Source organism: Sminthopsis crassicaudata, chromosome 5 (assembly GCF_048593235.1).
Source record: "Sminthopsis crassicaudata isolate SCR6 chromosome 5, ASM4859323v1, whole genome shotgun sequence".
NCBI lineage: Eukaryota > Metazoa > Chordata > Mammalia > Dasyuromorphia > Dasyuridae > Sminthopsis > Sminthopsis crassicaudata.
The window spans coordinates 153,457,445-153,477,144 of record NC_133621.1 but is presented as its reverse complement, the minus strand read 5'-3'; the positions used below and the strand labels follow the sequence as shown (position 1 = coordinate 153,477,144).

At 33.2% G+C, this 19,700-nt stretch overlaps 1 protein-coding gene across 4 annotated transcripts in view; it reads left to right on the top strand.

Annotated features, from left to right (window-relative positions):
• Window positions 1-408: 408 nt before the first annotated feature.
• CACNA2D1 (calcium voltage-gated channel auxiliary subunit alpha2delta 1) overlaps window positions 409-19,700 on the top strand; it is a 643,657-nt gene continuing 624,365 nt past the window's right edge. For 2 of the 4 annotated variants that reach the window (XM_074268502.1, XM_074268500.1), the window contains exon 1: window positions 409-1,064. In XM_074268502.1, coding sequence (XP_074124603.1) covers window positions 970-1,064 — 95 coding nt within the window. In that variant the 5' untranslated portion in view covers window positions 409-969. The remainder of the gene's footprint in view (window positions 1,065-19,700) is intronic. The other 2 variants (XM_074268501.1, XM_074268499.1) reach the window with 1 other exon arrangement.

The following is a 19,700-nucleotide window of genomic DNA, read 5'->3' as shown; positions in this document are numbered from 1 at the left end:
TTTTTTTTTTTTAAATGCCCTCCTACTTCTGTTGTCAAATCGGTTCTCCACGTTTCCTAGGCAGGCAGTTTATTCTGGTGCCTCCGAAGAGGGGTGGGAGAACGTTGCAAGCGTGTTCAAAAATAACTCACAAAGATCTGAATCTCAGAGTATGCCAAACACTTTTGTTGGAGTATAATACTGTCTTCGGATGCCTTCTGGGATATGGTGGTTGCATTTCCCCTGACAGCCCCAGGGGATTAGGTACCATTCCTCTACCCCTGGGACTCAGGAGAGAGCTCAGATGCTGACTTTGGGAGTTCCTTTTATGCTTTCCTTCTATGGAGAGCTGCTCACGGTCGGGCTCCTCTAGACTCATCTGACACACTCCCCTCCTACCTCCCACCCCCAACCACCACCCTGTGACTTTCCCAGAGCCCGTCTGCTCATTGCAGAGAAGAAGCAAGAAGAAACCTCGCTTTTCCACAAGTCTCTGCCTCTCCACTCCCCCTCCTTACTTCCCCCTCCCCATTACCGTCACCCCTCCTCCGCCCCCGCCTTCGCCTCCTCCTTCTACTCTGCAATCGGGAATAAATCAGGGAAGGAAACAGAGAAAGGGAAAGAGGAGACAGAAAAGAGAGTGCTTGCCGAGATCTGTTACAAAAGTAACCCTGATGGCGGCTGATCAGATGAAGCTGCTGTGGGGAGTTGCAGTGAGCTTCTAGTGGGTTTTTCTCTCTCCACCGTCCCTCATTCTAGATCTCGATTTTTATCTCCCTACCTCCCCCATCGTGCCCCTCCCCATCTCTGGCACCTTGCTTGCGTTATCTCCAGGCGTCTTTCTTTGCAGTGTGTACATTGGTGTTTTGCCATTTCTCCCTCTCTCCTTCCCGGTTGGTTCCATTATCATTTTTTATTTTTTTTCCCCCCTGAGTTGGAGAAGGAGTGAGAAGCGGGGGGGAGAGGGAGAATCGATCTTCTATCCCGAAGATGGCTGCTGGCTGGCTGCTAGTCTTTAGTCTGACACTTTTCCAATCTTTACTGATCAACCCTTCATCGGAAGAGCCTTTCCCTTCGGCAGTCACGTAAGTCCATCCGCGGAGTTGGGGCTGGCGAGGGATGTGGACAACGTCTGTATGTGTGTGTGCGTGTGTGTGTGTGTGTATGTGTGTGTCAGAGGGAGCAAGAAAGGCAGAGGGAGAAAGAGCGAGCTGGAGAGAGTTGGGGGCGGGGGATTGTAAATTACCAGGAGTTCCTGGCTCTCTTACATGTGGGGGAAGGGGTGAGAGAGGAGGAGGAAGAAATACCAGAATCTAAGATGAAAATGACAAATGAGGTATTTGCAGGTTTTGCACTTAGAAAATAAACATGAAATCCGAAATCTCCCGCATCGGGTAGCGGATTCAGGGCCAGGCGGTCTCCAGAAAGAAAACATCCTCTTAGAAAATGAGCGACTTTGAAAAAACCAGGGGTTTTCCCACTATGTTAGCCCAATTCTCAATTGCCCTCTTTACAGTTTAGCTGCACTGAGAGAAAAGTTTCTAGCCGGACACATGTTCACATGTAACCAGGCCCTCTGAAAAGCTTTGATTTTCTTAAGATGTAATAGATACCTCCTTTGAGTTTTATATAGATATATCTCCCCCCCCCCCTTCCGCCCCCCTTTCAATTCTTAGAGGACTAACACTTCCTGTTCTTGGCCTCAGATTCTATTGTAATTGCCTAGTTAACCAAACTTGTTTAGTTGACAATTGACTGGTTGCACTTGACAGCTATTCTTATGTGAAGTGTACCTCCCTCCAGGACTCCCGAATGTTTTGTCGCTTGTAGTGGGCTTGCTGGGGGTCCTAGAAACGCGTTATCCTTTCCTTCCGATTCTCTTTAGCTGAACTATGTTAGCAAAGCTGAACTATTCAATTTCTGTAGTTTAAATAAACAATAAGGAACTGGGGGCTGTCACTAAATCTGGTTTCTGAAGAAAAAACTAAGGAGTTATGAGGGCCGTTCGGATTTTTTTTCCCTTCATTGTCACAAAACTGACACGGCTTGTAAATAATAAGCCTACCATTTATTGTGGTGCTATGACTTGTAGAAGTAGGCAGCTTCTCTTGGAAAATGTAGGAATGAAGAATAATTTCCTCTACTTTCACAAGAAACCTAAAATCTTAGGGAGATAATTTCGTGTCCTTACATACAAATAGTTATACATATATGTGCACCTACATATAATCATTCACATTTATGTTTAAGTGCACTGAATAACCTAACAGGCATTTTGGGAAGCATTTATTTTAGTTCCTGAAACTGGGTTACAGCTACCACCAGTAGGTAATTTTAAGTGGATGACTCACTTTAATGCATTTTACATAACAAAAACAAAGCCTAAGGTAGCCTTCTCTTTCCTGGTATTTTGTGTTATAAAGGATTTGCTGTCCTTTTCTGGCTGAAGATTTGAGGTCTAAATTTTTTCTTTTTTTTTTTTTTTTTTTTTTTTTTTTAGTGAATTCAAGCCCTGCATTTTCACCAATTAGGACTCTTTGGAAGAGTTATTCATAGATTCAGTTCCCAGTCTTTGTTGCGTTAGATATCGGTGGAGGAACATAGAGAATTTGCACACTAAAGAATGAGAGTATAACACCAATACTGTTTGTTTTTTCTTTTAGCAAATAATGTTTATTTTTTAAAAGATGTCTATTCCTAGAATATCTTCTGTAATAAGAATTGCTTCTGCACACTTAATGTAGAGGAAATAAATAAATAAAGTGTGATAATTGGCAAGATATCCAGGTGGTGACACTGCATGTTAAGGAAAGGCAGTTAGCCAAATAATGATGCCAAACTATTTACATCAGATTCAGATTCTCATTTCTAAGTGCTATCAGGAGGGTGACCCATAAAATGAGTACTTAAATAAATTGCTTACAGTTTACAAATTCTAAGCTCTTGTCCCATATAAAGTTATGATTCTTCCAAGTGTAGTAATCTTCAAAATGCTTTAACTTTACTTTTACTTGAGCAGCGTTTTGTGCCTCTGACTTTTGAAACTGGCAATGTTCATTTATAGTTGTTGAAAACATTTTTAATATAAATGCATCATAACCTTCCTAGTTATAAAAAATTTTTTTTTGAAAATTCAATTGAAAAAGTGTCCCTTTGAAAAAAGTTATAGCATCAACTTCTTGAAAATGTATCCATAGACAAATATTAAATTGTAAATCCTTCATTCATCCAAATAATTTATAATAAATGTTTTTCTTACACTGAAGTAACTCATTGATTTTTTTTTTTTTAATGCTCCGAAACTGAAACAGGCACAACTACCTGTTCACTAAGACTTGGGGTAGCCTCATAAAATATAGCCGATATAGACATAAAAAGAGATGTTTCTTTTCATTTATTTTAAATAGAGTTCAATTATTTTCTTTTTCTCTACCTGTAGAGAAAACATACAAATAAATGATACAATTTATAATTGTCCAAATATGAGATTTCAGAATGAATTATGTCAGGAGCAAGATAATAAGCAGTGACTTGTACTGACTAGGGGATACAATTTACAATTTATCCAAAGATAGGATTTTAGAATAAATTACTTCAGAAATAAAATTATATGCAAGGTTTTGTATTGACTAGATGAAGAAAGGGAATGGTCCTCAGCAGGTGATATTTACACTGTTTTTGACAGATATTTATTTGAAAAGTTGATGTTACCTATGTTTGAAAGGAAGCTAGAATATTATAGATCTTCCCCTCCTCCCACTCTCCCCATAACTCAGGCTCAATTTATGATCAGACTATAAGAAACAGAGAATAAGGAATGAGCTTCTATAATATATATTTCATCCACTTGTTTTTTCTTAAATCTTCTGTTGGCATTAAAAACTATAATTAGGATAGGTTATTTGTGTAAGCTCAAAATCTAGTGTATATGTTGTCTCTTTTAAAATTTAATTTAAATGTTGCAACTTTGAGTGCAAGTAAAATGTTTTCATATTCTAAAATCAATTATTAAAATACTTCTTTTCTATAGTTTTCTCTTTGGTCCTTTTGTCATTTCAGAAATTAAAGCATTTTAGAGTTAGAAAGAAACTTTAAGTGATCATAAAAGGGAACAAAATACTCCCATTATCAGACATTTTTGAAGCACCATAACATAGTGATTTAATTGTAACCTAAGCTAGAAGCGGCCATTCAAAATTAAAATAAGATATTTTTTATGTCTTTTAATTTAATATAATATTATTCTGATACAGAAGAAATATAAAACAGGCTAAATACAACCTTAAAATCTGTTTCTATCTTAACCTACCTTAAAGCACTGCATTTTCACTGTAGTAAAAGAGATCTAACCTCATTAAAATTACATTTATGTTCTGTTACTAAGAATTAACATTAAAATTAGTGCTCTATTGCAGACAATAAGGAATTCTGATGTTTTCATTTAGTATTTAATAACTTTATTATTATTATTATTATTATCATTATTTTTTGCCAAAATAAGGTTAGCCTAAATATCTTAACAATAATCTACTAGGAATTGTCTTAGAATGAAATGTGAAATGCAATGATTACATACTTGGCCTTTGCTAGTATCTTACTTTTTTTTTTTTTTTTTAAAGCAGCTTTCAGAGTAAGGAGCCATCTCTTAGTTTTAGAAACAGTTTGTTAGAGCATCTGCTCCAACAAGCTAGATTTAAAATGCAAAATATCAACACACCCCATTATACTAATGCACTTAAGTAAAGGCCTCTCTTTGATTTCTTAGTGTGATATTTTAGCTACCACTCTATATGTTTCTCAAAAGCTTTCCTTTTATATTTATGGCTCAATGTCATGTAAAGCCTTTCCTCCTACATCATGCCTTATTTTGTATGCAGTCCTTCAAAAATGCCAGGGAGTCAAATAACATTCATGACATAGCTCTTGTTATTTGGGGATTGTCTGTGCCTGAATCCAATATGAAGAAAATTACAAATTAGCCCCTCTAAGTGGAATTCTATAAAATAATAACTCAATTTCTGCATTAAAAAACAAATATTTGAAAAGGGTAGGACAATTTTCATTGGCATTGCAAAAGTATTGTTTCCATATCATTCCTGATATGGCTACTCAATTTTCATTAATGTTTAGGAATGACTGTTCTCATATGGTATGTATTAAATTGTGCTTCGTATGGTTTTAGGCAAAATGAAGAAGAGGAAAGATGATGATATACTATATTCCTAAATTTCTTTTGCCACTTGGCTTTCCCATCAACTGTTCTCCAAAATGTATAAAGCTACAGGTGATTAAAACTTGCAGGAGATTTGATTTTCTTTAAAAATAGCCATGTCAATTTTAACAAATACATAGGTACTTCTATAGATCTACCTCTGCATTAGAGTGTGTTGGGAGCACACTGACATTATTCATGGAAACACAGATATATATATAATATATATATAAATTAATTCTTATTCTTTGTTAAATATTTAATGTAAGACTTGATAGCAGAACAGATATTTTATACTATAATCAGGAAGGACAATTAACTCTTTTCTGTTTAAGTGAAATGTAGCTTTTGCTCAACATCTTTTGTTGATGATATTCCCCAAACTTTTCACTAAAAAAAAAAATAAATGAAATAATAAAAATGTCCTACTTGTCTTTCTGAGATATGGCCAAGTTGTTACATGTGCAAGTTACATTTTGCACACAAAGTATGACATTTACCTAACTTATGCATACATAATTTGAAATGGCATTCGTTTTTAATTCAGTCAGAAAAGGTTAGTTAAGCATTTTCTTTTTAAAAAAATTCATTTATTATTTGAACATGTCTAGATTTTTAAAATACCTCAGTAGGTTAAAATAACATGGTCATAAATGTTACTTATTTATTAGATTTGCAGGAATATATCCACATGCTTACAGACACATACATATGAATTGTACAAATACAATATAAAATACATAGAATATATGTTGTATGTAATACAGCATAGGTTATATATATATATAAGTAAATATATATTAAATATATACATTCTACCTCTGAAGTATTTTGAAAGCACAAATTTTGTGTTTCATCTCTTAGTAAACAGCTTCTGACTTTCAGTAATGATGTCTTCTTGTTATTTGTAATAAGGATTTGTTATTATCTTTATTAAAAGCAAACAAAAAAAACCCCCACCCTTTTAAACACACATACAGAGAACTATTTTTATTCTTCTAACTTTATAATACTTCTTAGGATTCTGTGCACAGAATCCAAGCTGTTCCCAAGTCTTTGATTTAGGAGTTTTCCATTGAAATTGTTCTCTTCCTTTATAAATGGAAATTTGATTTAATTAATGTGAAACTGAATATGTTTATTTGTGCATATGTATAATTTTAAGTTCTTCAATTATCTTCAAATACCTAAATATGTTGTAGATATTTCTTATAACATGCAGTGCCATGATGAATTATATCACAGTTGTGCCCTAGTATATATGTTAGATGCTCCCTAGGGTATAGCAGAAAGGCACAGGTTTTAATGGGAATTGATATGTGCAGTTAATTTCAATTCAGGTTTTTACCATCTTTCTTCCAGAAATTTTAAATATTAATGACATGGCTCTATTGAGATAAAACCCAATTAGTAAATTAAATAACTCTGAGTTTATTGTATTCAAATTTATATTTATTTGTATATGTATTATTGCTTGTGCATCTGATAATTATCATTCATTTCTAAAAGGGTCTTTTTTTGTAGAATGCAAATATTGGTAGGTAGGTTTTTTTGGCTTATAAGATGTGTATGTACTTTAGTTTTTTAATAGTTATATGCTTATATGTTATATGATGGTTTTATATAAAGAAATTTAAATAGTTTTTAAAATTTTCTCTAATGAAATATTTACAAGTCTTAAATATTAAAATGACTCATTATTGGTATAGGGAAAATATATACTAAAGATAACTGTCATCCTTTTAGGAAAAACAAAAGAAAAAAAAAACTTTTGCTCTTGAAATGTTCATGCTGGGTTGTTTTTGTTTTTGTTTTTGTTTTAAGATTACTGTGATAAATAAACGTAATCCAGTTGAAATATTTACTTTTATTTTCAAAAGACAAAAAATTGGCAATGTATTGTAGCATTTTAACAACAAAAGATTAACACAAGAAAAATGTATTTTTTGTACATTCCAGTCCTTTTAATATATTGTATGCAATTATAATTTATGCTTTAAATATATTTAGATAACTTAACATAAATGCATTGTGTATATATACTTTCATATACATATATAAATATATATAACCTATCCTGTCACCAGTTGTTAAAGGATAAAATAATTTTATGATTACTGCTTTCATTTTTTTTTTCTTATTTATTTATAGAGAGGCTAACAAGTTTATGGAAAAGATTGACATTGTGGGACCAACAAATCAGCACACTTTTACACTTAATTACAGTAATTCAAAATCAGGCTGTTCTATATGAAGCAGTGCTTGAAATACTCGTTGAATATGGATGTGGAATATTTCTGGTTAAATGTTATTGCTACTGCTGAATTTTTCTGCTACCATATGCTTCTGTTGAATTTTATCATCAGTTTGCATTTTTAATTGTACAACTCTAAAATACAGAACCAGTTAAGCATTAAAATAAGAATACTGAAAGTTAATGGATATTTACTATTTCAGAACCTGAAATGTATTTGAGAAAAATACCTTATTTTTTAAATGTGGTCATTTATGAACCACTTTGAGGTATTCTCTTTAAACACCTAAATAGGAATAACACATTGGCCTTCCAGTCATTGCTAAAAATGATACATCAGGATGCACTTGTCCTCTTATTCTTTTGAAACGTTATTTATTGATGTGAGCTAGAAGGCTAGAGAAAGAATATTTTTTTTTTTCTAATTACATGTTCATGGATCTTGATTTTTAAGATTTTCTTATTTAATTCTACCTACTTCTTTTTCAAAGACTTATCCAGTATTACTTAAGCCTTTGACCTATATTGAAATCCATATATAGGTGATTTTTCATTGATAAGTAAATCAGTGCTCTATAAGGAAAAAATAAATGATACCGATAAGACTGAAGATCCTCAGATATAACATCTGGATTTAGGGAGAGAAGTACTAAAAAAGGTTAGAAAGACCAATGAAATTTTTCTTACCATATATTAAAAGTCCATATACTGATGATCAGAGGAGAGATAAGTTATTTTGTAAAATTATGGGGAAATAGGAAAATAAAATTAAAATCTACATGAATCCTGAGCAAATTTCTTCCTTTGAAAAATAAATTAAAATTTTCTTAAAGGTAAAGGGAAATTTTGAGTGTGAGGGAGTGCCAGAGAAAATAACACCAATATGAAAGACATTTACAATAGCTGATATTTAAATAATATTTTGAGGTTTTCACAGCACTGTATATTTATCTCTTATGTCATGCTCAAAACAACCCTTTATAGATATTATAGGAAAATATTTCATTTAACTTGTCATCTTAAGATAGGGATAGTGATTTGCCCATGAAGTTGGTGTTGTGTCCAATTTAAAAAGAAACATTTCCTAAGGTTCTAGTTCTCTGGAAATTCATTTTGGAAAACAAAGATGATAAAATAGTTCCAATTCCAGAATACACAAAGGAATTATCTATTACAATTTTTACAAACTCCTGGGAAAGTGATTTGTTAGAAAAAAATATTAGGAAAATTTATCATCAAAAGCTAGATAAAGCACTAGAAGTTCAGAAAGAAAAAAAAATGCTGTGGTGGGAAATTTTCTCTTCTATATTTCATGAAATATTTCTAAAGCCAATACTTTTGAGGCAAATGGAACCCTGGGAAACAATCTCAAAATCATGCCAACTATATTCAATTTGAGAAGTTCTAAAAACAAGATGACCTCATGTTTATTTTTTAAAATAAATTCCCCACCTTCAAATGCCTCACAACAACGAATACAAATAAATCTTAAAAAAACAAAACCTGAAACATAAGGAAAGAATCCACAAGTAGAGCAGCCTGATATAGTAGGATTTGGCATATAATAAATCATGTAATTTGCCAGATATTTTCTGAAGAGCCCTCCGAATACTGAGCCATACTCTTAAATAAGATTTTAGTAGAACTCAAAATGGAAAATGCTAATTGGTGAGATTGGGAAATCTCTGGCACTCCAAGAGTTAAAAAATGAAGGAGAGATCCCAGAAGAGTTATCTATCTTATCTTAATCCTTTTACCTTTCTCTTCAGCTTTTCATATCTCTTCTCTGTATCAGTTTGGGAAGACTTGTGGCCTCTCTCTAATCTCTGTCATAGTATTTTTTGTTCTTACTTTCTGTCTGTTTCCTCTGAATCTGTTTTGTGTTTCTCTCAGGGTGTCTATCTCTATGTCTCTGTCTTAATTAGATAAGGCTTTCTGCTTCTGGGAGCTACAAGAAAAGCTTCTCTATGAAATCCAATGATTTGAAATCAAGAATTCAAAAGATAAATAAATCTGACAAATAAGACGACTAAGGTTTATTATTGACTTTTGTCTAGTTATAATCCTTTTCATGTAGCTTTTATTCTTTCCTATTTTTGTAATGGAGATTAACCACGAAATGGGTATGATTGAAGAATGGTTAGTATGATGAGTATGTTTTGTAGAAAGCTGTTACAGTAAGAACAAAAACAGTGCATAATTATTAGAAAGATACAGTAAAGCAAACAAATCTGATAGTTGTGTGATTTAACACTATCTTAATATAATCTCCCTTTAGTAAAGGGATAACTATAGGCCCAAAATAAATTAATAAAGAGAACGAATTAATACATAAATCTTTTGAATGGAAGAATACACACCAATAAGTAGGAAGGATTAACTTGTAGTAAGTAGAGTCCTCTGGTTAGTCTGGAAATTAAAGTCTGTGAATCTTTTGAAAGATCAAGGCTTTGGTATCAATGACTTATTATTTCTGCTATTTTGGCATTCCAAGAATTTCAAGGTTGTTTGCATGAATGATTGTTATTGCACCAGACAATAGACCTGAAAAATAATATTGGTCTCTTTGGTATCCCCAGAAATTGGTTCAGGTAGGTATATTAAAATTAGATTTGTGGCTTGAAATAGTTGAGAAAGAAAAGGTAAAACACCCCCCCCCTTTTTTTTTTTTGGCTTGGTTTTTACCCACTTTCTTCCTGTATTATATGCTACTTTAAGTATTCCAAAACATTGTGAGTAGTGAAAATTGACTCTACTGTTTAGTTGTTTTCAATCTTTTCCAACTCTTCATAACTCTGTTTAGGGCTTTCTTGGCAAAGATACTGGCTTCTCCAGGTCATATTACAAAAGAAGAATCTGAAGCAAACAGAATCTATGGTTTGCTGGGACTCTCACAATTAGTAAGTATTTGAGGCCAGAAGATAAATCATCCTAACTCCAGACACAGCACTCCATCGACCTTATTGTCACACCAATATATGCATTATCACAGTCATAACTATTAGCTTTTATTTATATAATACATTACAAATGATAATTTATGTAGTACAGATATCATTACCCCATTCTACAGGTGAGGAAAATAAAGTTTTAAGAAATTAACTGATAACTTGTCTTTTATTATAAAGCTCAGAGGTGACCATAGTTGAAATCCATATATTACAATAAGCCCAGTACTTTCCACATTTATCCTTTACAGAGATTAACATTGTTAATAGCAAGAGCATTTATAATGTCTTTCATATATGAAGATATTATGTACTGATCATCAACAGGATACATGCATTGAGTTGTTCTAGTAATGAAGATAAATTAGAATGTTTTATATTTACCTATGTACACAGTGTTTTATCTCACTCCAAGTCTAATAGAATGTAAGCTTAATGAGGGCAGGAATGATTTCATTATTTTTATTGCTCCTAGTGCCCACCACAATGTAGCTGTAGTAGATGCTTCATATTTGTTGTTGAATCCATAACCTCTCATTTCTTTTGCTTTAACAAAAAAAAAAATGTGTATAGATACAAGGAAATAGGTGTTAGCCACAAAGTCTGGAATAGAGCAGAATTCATATGTTACACTGGAGAAGGATATGATATTTTTGCACATATGAAGATCAAACTGATGACCTTAGCTCTGTAAGCTGAAATATTAAACTCCATACAACTAATTTAGCAACTGGAAAGATAGGAGAGGAGAAGGCCAAGCATTTCTGAAAGAATCTTTAAAGAGTATATTTAGCCATTCTACTGAGAGAATAAAAAGAAATGAAGACATATATTATTGTAGGTGCTAGAATAAGCCTTGATCTCTAAATCCAGGACAATAGTCTAAAAGGAAAGGGGAAAAAATAATCTTTAACAGATTTCAGTTTAGGTCCTTCCCAAGTTTGTGTGGCTGATAGCATACAGCAAAGTACTTAATTTTATTTTTAAAAAGTCATAACCCAAATACTTGCAATTTTTATTCCCTAAATGAGAATTTATTTCTTGATTTGAAAATTATTTAAAAATTAATAAAGTTTCCTGTTGACTACAATGATCCAAAAGGGTGATCATCAGAATATTCAGTATACTGAATAGTAAAACCAATAGATTAAAAAAATGAACTGAAGTTAGTTTTAAAAACAAAACAAAACAAAAAACCCACCTACCAATAGTGGCTAGAGAAGGATGAGGTTCTCATTTCCTTTTAGAATATGAGTCGCATTCATTTAACTCATTCTTTTTGATCTATAACATCAAGGCAACCTAGCTTTTGATAAACACTATTCACTCAGGGTGGGCATGCCATAGTTTAATAAAATTGTCTTAAGTACTTAGCTTGGGGGTTGGAGGAAGAGGTATTTCAGACTATAAATTAATACCATGACTAATAAGTATTTTTTGATGATAAGGAGTGAAAGAGCTAGTTTTCAAGTGCCAGAAATAAGCTTCTCCATGGCAATCATTTTGACATTCTCCACAGAAGGAAATGTGTAAAATCTTTATGATGCTGTCACTTTAAAAAGCTACTCTTCCTTGCCAAGGCATTATATTAGAGTTGGTTTTAATTTGCTTCTGCAGAAGTGTGAGGATATTCAAAGAGAGTGGGCTGTGTGAAGCCTCAGGAGCATGTGCACAATGAAGCGTGCAGAGATTGCTTTAAATTAAACATCCTGGATGCATGGTTGTCAGTGGAAACACCTGATTTTCCTGTCGATATAAATGTAGAGATCAGAATTAATTCACATGGAGCAATTCTTTATTGCTATGTGTGCTTGTGTGTATACTCAATGCCTCAGTCCCTGGGGATTGAGACATTAGTGTCAAGGCCTTGCCTGCCTGGATAATTGTATAAAATAAAATTTATATTAATGCCTGGTAGTAAGAGAATATACATAGGGGAATGGTCACATATCACAGAGCAAACCATGCATGATAATTAGACAAGGTCATTCATCTCCTTGAGTTATTAACTTTGACACAATTTGTCTGTCTGGTGTCTAGGAGCCAGCTGGGTCTGTGAAAGGAAGTGACCATGACAAAGGTGTCACTGGAGTTTAGCAAGCCTTGCTTTGGGCTCCTTGATTGTGGGTTCCTTCTTCAGCCTTTGGCAAGTGAATTGTCCTTTCTCATTCTGTTCTTTGGAACTATGTGAGACGTTAAACAGAATTTGGTATTCTAGGGTCAATGAGTAGCTGCTTCATCTACTCCCTGCTACTTACTCAGAGATCTAATTACTTAGAACTAATAATAAGAAAATGTGTGTTATAGGGGAAGGGATATTATATCTTCCTTCTGGGATTACTGGGAGCTATGTGATTTTTAAGGCTCCTTCCAATTTTCAAATCTGTCCTCCTGTGTTTTTCAATATTTCACAGAATTGGGGGGGGGAGAGGAGAATCAATTTTAGGGCTATCTAGTCCAATCAGTACTTAGACAAGAATTTCATCTTCAATCCTCCTGATACGTGGTAATCTTGTCATGGTTTATAGGTTTAGTGAGAGGGAATCTGCTCTGTCCCAACAAGACAATCCATTCTACTTTGGATAGCACTAATTCCTAGCAAAATTTTTTTCATGTACACATTCTTGCTTCATCAGGGTTGTTGTTCAGTGGTGACCAACTCTATGTGACTCTATAGACATGAAGTTTTCATGGCAAAGATGTTGTAGGGATTTTTCATTTCCTTCTCCATTATGGTCCCATTTTACATATGTACAACTGAGGCAAGTAGGTGTTAAGTAACTTATTGAGGGTTTCATAGCTGGGATGGATATGAACTTTGATCTTTCTCACTCCAGTCTTGCTGTTCTATCCACTGCCTCACCTAGCTGCCTTCTCAGTTATTATCCTCAGTTGTATACTGGGTGCTTAGCAAAATGCCTGGTGTGTACTAAGTGCTTAATAAATATTTTTGTTTGATTACACCAAACTTTAATCTCTCTCTAAAGCTTCTAATTGTTGGTATTGCTTTAAATCTAAACCCTTCCCCTGCTTCTCAGAAAGTACTTTAAATAATCAAAGACTGTAGTTATCCCTTCCATATGGTGATTTTACCCATCCCAGTTTCAGCATATGAAGGTTTAGCATAAGAAATTGAAGAAAATTTATGGGGAGTTTTGCAGGAGCTGCTGACAACATGCAAAGGCCAGCAGACAACATAGAAACAATAGAAACTCAGAAATGTATAAAACATATTATAATTGTATAATATCCATATATTTTATCTTTTAATACTATAATAATAATTTAGACTTCTCTGGTATTAAGGGAGATCTAAAAAATTATATGTAGATTTTTCATATTTCAGGTATGCTATAACCCAAACCCTGGCAATGTATAGAAGGGATAATTGTATTCCTTCTTCAAGATTATATGCTGCCAAACCATATAGTACATTCAGAAGGGAGTCCGTTGAATGGCCCTTTCTCCATTCCTATAGTTTCTCTCTTCAGGTCCTCATCATTTTTCACCTAAACTACTGAATTTAAAACTAGCCTCAGACACTAGCTGTATGACCATGGACAAACTTCAGTTTGCCTTTGTTTCCTCCATTTTAAAAATGGACATCTCAGGGTCGTCATGAAAATCAAGTGAAATATATATTAAAAAGCACTAACACAGTGCTCGGTACATAGTATTTTCTATATTAAATGGTTATTCTCTTCCCTCTGTATTCCCATTGAAGTAGCCTCTTAATTCGTCTTTTGGTCTTGCCTCTTTTCTTTAATATAAATATCCATAAATCATATATTTGGCCATATTACTACTTGATTCAAAACTCTTCAATGATTTCCTTTTTTTTTTTAAATGAACAAAATACATACTCCTCAGTTTGGTATTACAAGCCTTTCACAACCAAGTTTCCACCTATTTTTCAAATATTTGTTCATATTCTACTCATATTCTCCATTCCAGTAAAACTGGACTCCTAGCTGTTCCTCCTATATGATCTTCTGTCTTTTGTCTCTGTGCCCTTTCACAAGTATTTATGTAACTCTGAAATATACTCTCTTCATCTCCACCTTCTTATCTTCCTTTGAAACATAATACAGATATAATACAGTTATTAGCTCTCTTCCTTTAAATTATGTTAAATTTGTATCTATTTATTGTGTTCATGTCAAAGTCCCTCCATAGATTGGTGACAAGCATTTAGGAGCAATTTTTATTTGTCAGACTCTGTGCTAAGCACTGGGGATACAAAATAGTCCAACAAGAAAGTTCCTGCCCTCAAGGGGCATATGTTTTAATGGAAGAAAACAACATATAAGAGGGACATCAAAAGCATATACATATATATATATATATATATATATATACATATACATATGTGCATATATATATATATATATATATATGTATGTAAAGGGAATAAAAGGTACCCACATAGAGATATGGTCAAAAGTAAGGAGTATTTTTTTTTTTTTATGTCTTTGTGTCATGGGGATGTGCCAGATATAGACAATACCTAGCAAATAGTAGATATATTTAATAAAAGATCACCTGAACTGAATTGATGATACCAAAATTGTGCAAGGGATCTTTATGTCTCATGGCTTCAAACTACTTTGCTGTCCTCTTCATCCCTAAAACAGAGAGTGTATTGGCCAAGACTGAAATAAGGTCAAAACCCTACTAAAGTCTTATTTGGAAGTCTACAGCAGCAGTGCCAAAATCAAATAGAAATGAATCCCTGCAGCTGCATATTGACCTATGAAACTATAACTTAACATTAACAATATTATATTATGAGGGGCCAGGTGGGTGGTGCAGTGGATAGAGTGATAGACTTGGAATCAAGTCTGAGTGCAAATAAAACATCAGATACTATCTATGGGACTGTAGACAAGTCACTTAATCCTGTTTGCCTCAGTTTCCTCATCTATAAAATAAGTGGGAGAAGGAAATGTCAAATCTACTATCTCTGCCAAGAAAACCCCCAATGTGTTGGGCATGACTGAAATGAAATAACAAAACATACTATATTTTTATTTATTTGTTACTGATTTCCCATTTGCATATTAATTTGGTTCCGACCTCTTTTGGGGAGCTTTGTGTTTTAAGTTTGACACCTCTGGTCTAGAATACTTGAGAGAATCCTTATATGCTGGTGTTCTATTTAAGCATTTCTAATTTGCTTACAAAGAGTCTGTTAACTAGTCCCATGACTCTCTTTTCATGAAGGCCATGTTCCTAGGAAGACATTTGTAAATATTTTTATATTTAATATGGGTCTTTGGTCGCAGCTGATCTCCTGGGACAACTTCTATCCAGAGTATTACATTAGAACCAATGCTAATTTACTGTGAATCTCTATTTTATTCTTACAGTTTTAGATGATATGGACCAGACTAAATGTCCTCTGCTTTGTTGGTACTAGTTGACATTCTGCACTGGCTACAAGCCATTGGGACATATGTGAAGTGGTCACTAAGACCTAGAATTGTATTTTACAGATTTTTAAATTTTAAATTATTCTTAACATTAAAGGGATGTTATATTTTAGTTACATGTTATATAATACCTAGAAAATAATATGTAGAGACTTCATAAATGCTTGTAGAATGTAATTAAATTGACAAGGTTCCTCCCAAGGAGAAAAAGAGTATGGTAATAAGCCTTAATGTGATAATCTCCAACTTTTTTCAGAATGCATAATTACCTGAGAGGTGACAATGGTGGGAACTGGAAGTTAACTAAGTGCCATGTACTCTATTCCTTGTATTACCAAAAAATATGGGCTGAGGATACAAAAAAGAGAGAAGGGGAACATGTTTATAACTTTTTAGCTTCTATATAGGTTGCTTGGAGTTTGGAGATTAAATTTTAAAATTGTTTTTTAAGCAATTTGAAATTGCCATTAAACTATCCTGTAACTTTGTAGCCTATAATAAATCCTGGTTCATTGTTTCCTAGATACTTGAAGATTTTGGTCTTGTTAATTTGAACATACTCATAAGAAATTGAGATTTGATTTTGTTTATAAATTAGTATTTTCATTTTAAGCCCTTGAAAGTAGAAACTAGAAAGTGTAAATTCTGAACTAAAAAAAAAAAAAAAAAAAAAAAAAATTCTCCCATAGGCAGAAAGAGCTCAAATATAATATGGCAGGTCTATTGTGCAGTCCTATCACTTAACTATTTCCTGCTGTCTGACCAAGATCATATTGACATATTTCTAGAGAAGCCACTGAGTTGTAGTTTCTCTGAGTGTAGTGGAATTCTTCTCAATGATCCAATGTCATATGATCAGTTTGGCCTTCTGACAGAAGTCTCAACTGTCCTTGATTAAAGGTAGTTTGGAAAATATGGAGAAATAAAACATTTCCTTATGAGAGTTGAGAAATGTTTAGTGTTTTTAGTAAAGTTTTATGGGGAAGAATACTTTAACATCCTGTGATTGCTAATCATTGTCCCATGTGTGTTCTACAAGGATGTTTTCTTTTAGATGGGCATCAAATGCATCTGCCTCTCTACCTCCATTTGCCCCCTCCAAATTCTTCCCTAGAACAATATCTTTCTTCCACATATAGTTAGGTACTATTGTAAAGTGATCTAAAATTATATTTGACTTTTAAAAATATATTTATGTTAATTTGGAAGAAGTAATTCTAAAACTCAGCACATTTCAAGAATACAAGAGAATTGCAGACTCATCTATTATGTAGTGATCCTCACTATAATAGTGCAAAAGGCAGGATTTACAAATGTTCATCTGAAAATATCTGGAAAAACTGCTAAGTTTTTCAAAAACCTGTTGGCAATTGTGAGCTATGATATACAAAGAAGAGAGGGAAGAGGCCACTAGCTTAGTCATGTAGGTCAACATTAAATGAATATAATAGCTGTAATAAAGACAATGAGAATCAGTCAGACAAAACTCTAAAGACAATTTAAGTTTTTCATTTTACAGATAAGAAAATGAAAGTCTAATTTGAATCAGAATTTGAAGCCATGTCCTTTTAAGTCCAAGCCCAGTGGTACTTCCTCCCAAACATCAGCAGGCAGAATGATTTAAGAGTTCAAAATTAAGGGCTGGGCTTTATTCTTCCTGATTCTTGAAGTAACTGTTATTGATACAGTGACTTTTGTGTGCAGGAATAGAAAATAAGACTATTACTAATTCATGAGTCTTCTGCATGGCATGAAAATCTAAAAACAAAATATTTAGCCCATTTCCCTCTTTCCAGACAAGATTACACTTAAACCATATAACCATGCTTTAAAAAGTAGATTCATGTATTTCTCCTAATTTTCCATTTCAATGCTTGCTCTCATGTCAGTTAGAAAGTTCACCAATGCAGTTTTTTCCTTCTGCTTTCTATAGAAAAATAGAACACATACGAAATGATTCATAGCAATCTAATACCTGGAAAACGTAAATGTTTCCAAATTAAAATTCCTATTCATTTAATAGGGATTTTCTAGATCTTTTCCCTTTATTCCAAGAACATCTTTCAAATCCTTTTTCATCTCTCATATATACAAGCCAACTAGTATTCATATATCTTGAATTAATTGAAACAATTGTAGTTTTGGGACTTCCCAAAAATGGAGGAAAAGGCAACTTGGCTCAGGCATGAAAGGAGTTGTGATAAGATTGGCCTATAATATCCTAAAAGGTAATCTTTTTCTGAAGAAGGAAAAAGACTAAAAATCCCTCAAATTATGAAGATATAGATAAGTATTGAAATATTAGGGCCAACTTTTCCAGATTTGAAAGTGGGCCTTACTTTCACCACATTTTCTCTGGTCATTTTATCCCTCTATTTTCAATTGCCTACAATATTCTTTTTTTTTTTTTTTTAAATAATAGTTTTTATTTACCAGATATTTGTATGGGTAATTTTACAACATTGACAATTGCCAAACCTTTTGTTCCAATTTTTCCTCTCCTTCCCCTACCCTTCAGATGTCAGGTGGACTAATACATGTTAAATATGTTAGAGTATAAATTAAATACAATATATGTATACATGATAAAACAGTTGATTTGCTGAACAAAAAGAATTGGACTTTGAAATAGTGTACATTTAGCCTGTGAAGGAAATCCAAAATGCAGGCAGACAAAATTAGAGGGATTGGAAATTCTATGTAGTGATTCATAGTCATCTCACAGAGTTCTTTCACTGGATGTAGCTGATTTAGTTCATTACTGTTCTATTGGAACTGATTTGGTTCTTCCCATTGTGGGAGAGGGCCATGTCCATCAGAATTGATCATCATACAGTACTGTTGTTGAAGTATACAACTATCTCCTGGTCCTGCTCATTTCTCTCAGCATTAGTTCATGTAAGTCTCTTCAGGCCTTTCTGAAATCATCCTACTGGTCATTTCTTACAGAACAATAATATTCCATAATATTCATATACCACAATCTATTCAGCCATTCTCCTATTGATGGGCATCCACGTAGTTTCCAGTTTCTGGACACCACAAAGAGGGCTGCCACAAACAGCCTCTGCAATATTCTTTTCACCATTTCCTTGATCAAAATCTTCTTAGATCCTTCCTTTGCACTATAGTATCAATGACCAATAAAAGCTTCAAGTATTACCCCTGTTTAAACCTAGGTCTAGTATAATCACCTCAATCTAAAGATGAGTATACTGAACACCAAAGAACTTGTGATTTGTTCAAAGATTTAATTATTATCACCAACTATGCAAAAGGTGATTATATTATTTTGTAAAGGGAACTCCCCAATGTCCCCAATCTTTGGCATATAAGTAACTTTCCATTAAATTTTTTTTTTCCAGGTGAAAACTTTACCTATAGTATTGGCAACATTTTACCTGTACTCAGCTACAGCTACTATCCTGGGAAAAACCATAGGTAATAAGTCAATTGCTTTGCTTTCCTCAAGGGAAGTGAAATGTTTTTAATTTTGGAAAAACTCTTGCAATTGCTTGTTTTGGTCAAAAATAAAAATTATGAATTTTTATTAACTACCAAATTAATGAATTTTGCCCAGTATTTTTTTAAAAGAACTTTTAAATTACAAAATAAATGAAGCACCAGATTTGCATTAGAAAACCTAGTTTGGGATCCCATCTTTATCATTTGTTTTGTAACATGGAAAGTCAATTCAAATTTTTCAATCTGTAAAATGGGAAAATAGCTATTTGTCTTAGTGATCTATTTAACGACTTTACAAGATTAATGTGAAAATCTGATGAAAGAGTGTGTGGTGGATTAAATGCTAGGCAAACCATAAAACTACCTATATACCATCTAAGAACATTTAATGTGTTTAAATATATATCAAA